At 43.1% G+C, this 3,503-nt stretch overlaps 1 protein-coding gene across 8 annotated transcripts in view; it reads right to left on the minus strand.

Annotated features, from left to right (window-relative positions):
- Dsn1 (DSN1 component of MIS12 kinetochore complex) overlaps window positions 1–3,503 on the minus strand; it is a 12,888-nt gene that overhangs the window by 4,627 nt on the left and 4,758 nt on the right. For all 8 annotated transcript variants that reach the window (XM_021182254.1, XM_029474650.1, XM_029474649.1 and 5 more), the window contains 3 exons: window positions 3,125–3,198; window positions 2,159–2,231; window positions 1,168–1,258 (listed from right to left, as the gene is read on the minus strand). In XM_021182254.1, coding sequence (XP_021037913.1) covers window positions 1,168–1,258; window positions 2,159–2,231; window positions 3,125–3,198 — 238 coding nt within the window. The remainder of the gene's footprint in view (window positions 1–1,167; window positions 1,259–2,158; window positions 2,232–3,124; window positions 3,199–3,503) is intronic.

Consider the following 3,503-nt stretch of genomic DNA (forward strand, 5'->3'; position numbering starts at 1 on the left):
CCTCACAATGTAGCAATCTCTCATGGCTCAGCTCAATTAAATGATTATCTCTAACGGGAAAAAAGCAGGACTGAAACTGCCGAACTGTGGAAGACACACACGGCTTAGATAGGGGAGCAGTGGTGCAATTCCTGTCTGTCTACCAAGGCATAATCACAGGATCTCTAGCAAGGAGGCAGCAGCCTGTGCTTATCTACATAAAGAGATGTTGTAGGGCTAAAATATTTCATGTCTGATTAGAAATGTCACTCTCAAGAACTTGTGGAAAGGGGGATCTTGCATGAATTCCAAATTCAGATCCAGCGCGTGACTTGTTCCAGGGTAGAGTTAGAAGTTGTGACGGCAGCCTCACCCTGAAGGACTACCAAGGGGATGGTACCCTATTAACATAAACTCTACGTATTATTACTAGTGTGTGTGTATGTGTGCACATGCACATGTGTACCTGTGCACATGACACAGTGTATGTAGAAGTAAGACGTCAACTTTCAACAATAAATTAATTTCCTTCCACAAGGAAGGCATAGTTAAAAATGAGGTCATCAGCTTGTGCAATGAGAGCGCTTACCTACCCTCCTGCCAACCCATTCTGCTAATATTCTTCCTTGCAAAGAGCATTAGAATATGAGCTACCTTTGCATGGCAATCAGAGGCCTGAGGAATGGTCCCCTCAATCTTTCCACAGCTGTCACTTTTCGCTCCCCAGGTCTTTTGTGTTCCAGTCCTAGAGTGAAATCATTAGGGTCCTCTCTCAACCCTCTCGCTAAGTTGCCTCCTCCCTCTGTCATTATCCTACCTGCTGACTTCCTGGAGTATCACTAGCTGAGACTGAATTCTCTGTGTTATTTCCTCTAACACAAATATGACAAAGGGACTTGACTTCTTATCACTATATCCCCTTCCTCATCATCTAGAAGAGCCTGGTACAAGCCAAGCATGGCAATTCACACCTCTAATCCCAACACGTGGGAGGCAGATGTAGAAGGGTTGCCTAAAGGTTAAGGCCAGTCTAGACTACAGAGACCCTATCTCAGGAAAGCAAAAATAAAAAGTTACAGAGCATGGTGGAACATGGGTGCTAGACAAACTTATGTAAGCAATGGGTTAACTATAATCAAGTTGTAACTCAGTAGTTATACTTAAGGACAGAAGGGGAACTGCTCTTACTCTTTTGAATCTTCAACAAAACATTTTTGCAGTGTTCCATCATTTCCCAGGCTGTCTGTAAAATGTTTCAATTCTTCAGAGAGAGAAGATGCTAGAGAAAATAAATTTATGTTATAAAATAGAAAAAGGCCACAAATGTTCACAACAAACAGATGACAAAGATATTAAGGGGTCTCCTAGTCTAGGGGCCCCTATCCCATTGTGGCCCTCTTTCAGACAAAACAGTCACGTAAGTACGCAAAGACTTTATTTGGGGGGTTGGAAGTTTAGCTCCATGGCGGAGAACTTTCCTAGCAAGTTCAAGGTCTTGGGTTTAGTACCCAGCACCAGGCATGGTTATGATGGATTAATTAGTAATGGCCCCATGGGCTCCTATGTTTGAAAACGTGGTCCATGTTGGTGGAACATTTTTGGAATGACTTGGGGGCTGTGGTCTTGTTGAAGGAGGTGTCTGGAAGGGTGGGTTTTGAGGGTTCTTGTTCTATTACTCTGACCCCTACTGCAGACCAAGATGTAAGCGCTCAGATATTTCTGCCACCATGCCTTTGCTCTGCCATCATGTAGCACTCGAGTTCCCTGACACTGTAAGCCCAATTAAATACCTTCTTTTATAAGTTGCCTTGGCCATGATGTTTTATCACAGTAATAGAAAAGTAACTCTTATGTGCATGGGGGTGGGGGAGACACAAATACAAAAGAAAACTATCCTTTTCTCTGGGTAGAGAGCTAAATGGGCGACAACTGTATTAAGTGTTTTTAATACTCTACTCAATGAAGAAGCAGTGAAACATAGATAGCTATACAATTTTACTTTTTCCCAAAAATGTGAATGCTATCACTGTAGAGAAAGCATCACAGAAGTCAGGCAACAGTGAAGAATGTAGTGATAAGAAGCAATTTTTAATGAGGTGGAGAGCCTGGTTTTAAAATCATGGCTGTCTCCAAAGGAAGGAATGGAAAGGTCAGAGACCTGTCTAACTTAGCAACTCACCTTTCGCTCTAAAACACTCAAGGCTGAAGTCCTTAGTGTTCTTTAAGAAAGGTTCAAGTTTTTCAACAGAGAACTAAGTAAAAATAAAAAGCACTTTTAGTAAAACCAAAGTCTCCCAAGTAAGCTGTTTGTGGCTTCATGTTGCTATGAACTTTATGATAAAAACTACAGGGGTGGGGGGGATGAGGGGTGGCGCACGCACGCCTTTAATCCCACCACTTGGGAGGCAGAGGCAGGTGAGGCCAGCCTGGTCTACAAAGTGAGTGCCAGGAGAGTCAGGGCTATACAAAGAAACCCTGTCTCGAAACACCCCCCTAAATAACAACTACAGCGCCTAACTTTTTCATCCAACACTGTTTATACAGATAAATATATAAAGAAAAATTCTCTGTTGCTCACTCTATATAGTTTTAAAATATACTTATATACAATTGTATTTATTTACATATTACATATTTGTATGTTTACACACACACACAGGATATACTTTTTTGTTTGTTTTCTTGGAGACAGGGTTTCTTTGTGTAGCCCAGGCTGTCCTTGAACTCAGATTCACCTGTAAGGCATGCACTACCACACCTGACTTATGTTTTGATTTTTAACTTAGGGAAAACAATGGTCATTTAATTCACACAAATCTCTTGCTCATCCAAACAGTCCGAAGCACCAGTGCCAGAAAACACAACTTAAAAAACACTGCTCTACCATGTAGCTAGCCTTCAAATGTCTACAGCAATAGATCTTGACCTCTCCACTCTGAATTCCCACCATTTGCTGGGGAGCCTCTCAGCTGCTCCGCTGGCAGCAGCAGAGCTCAGTGCAAAGGCCACTCAGCTGCCCAGGAGAGAAATGCCAGCATGGGAAGGCATCTTATCCCAGGTTCATCACTCAGTCTGACATCTCTCTGAAGGTGTGGCAATTACAGATAACACCAAATGAAAACACTATGATCCCTGAAACTCTTACCCGGAAGCTGGAGAGCAGGAGGGCGCCCAGCCGTTGGCTCTGGGCTAACTTCACACTGATGGACCTGCAGAGCTCTGACATAGAACAGCACGTTTACTGAACATCAAAGTTAGTCAGCAAAATAAGACTGAAAAATCTCCCTCTCCATGTAACCCAGCTTAAGGCAAGCTGCCTTCTGAGTAAGAACAGAATTCTAATTTTTCCAGGCTCACTGAGGAATGAAGTTCACACTTTCATGGACCCAAATTTTCAAGTCTTTTCAAGTATTACATTAAAATCTTAAGCTGGGCGTGGTGGCGCACGCCTTTAATCCCAGCACTCGGGAGGCAGAGGCAGGCGGATTTCTGAGTTCGAGGCCAGCCTGGCCTACAAAGTGAGT

The sequence above is a fragment of the Mus caroli genome, chromosome 2 (genome assembly GCF_900094665.2).
Source record: "Mus caroli chromosome 2, CAROLI_EIJ_v1.1, whole genome shotgun sequence".
NCBI classification, from domain to species: domain Eukaryota; kingdom Metazoa; phylum Chordata; class Mammalia; order Rodentia; family Muridae; genus Mus; species Mus caroli.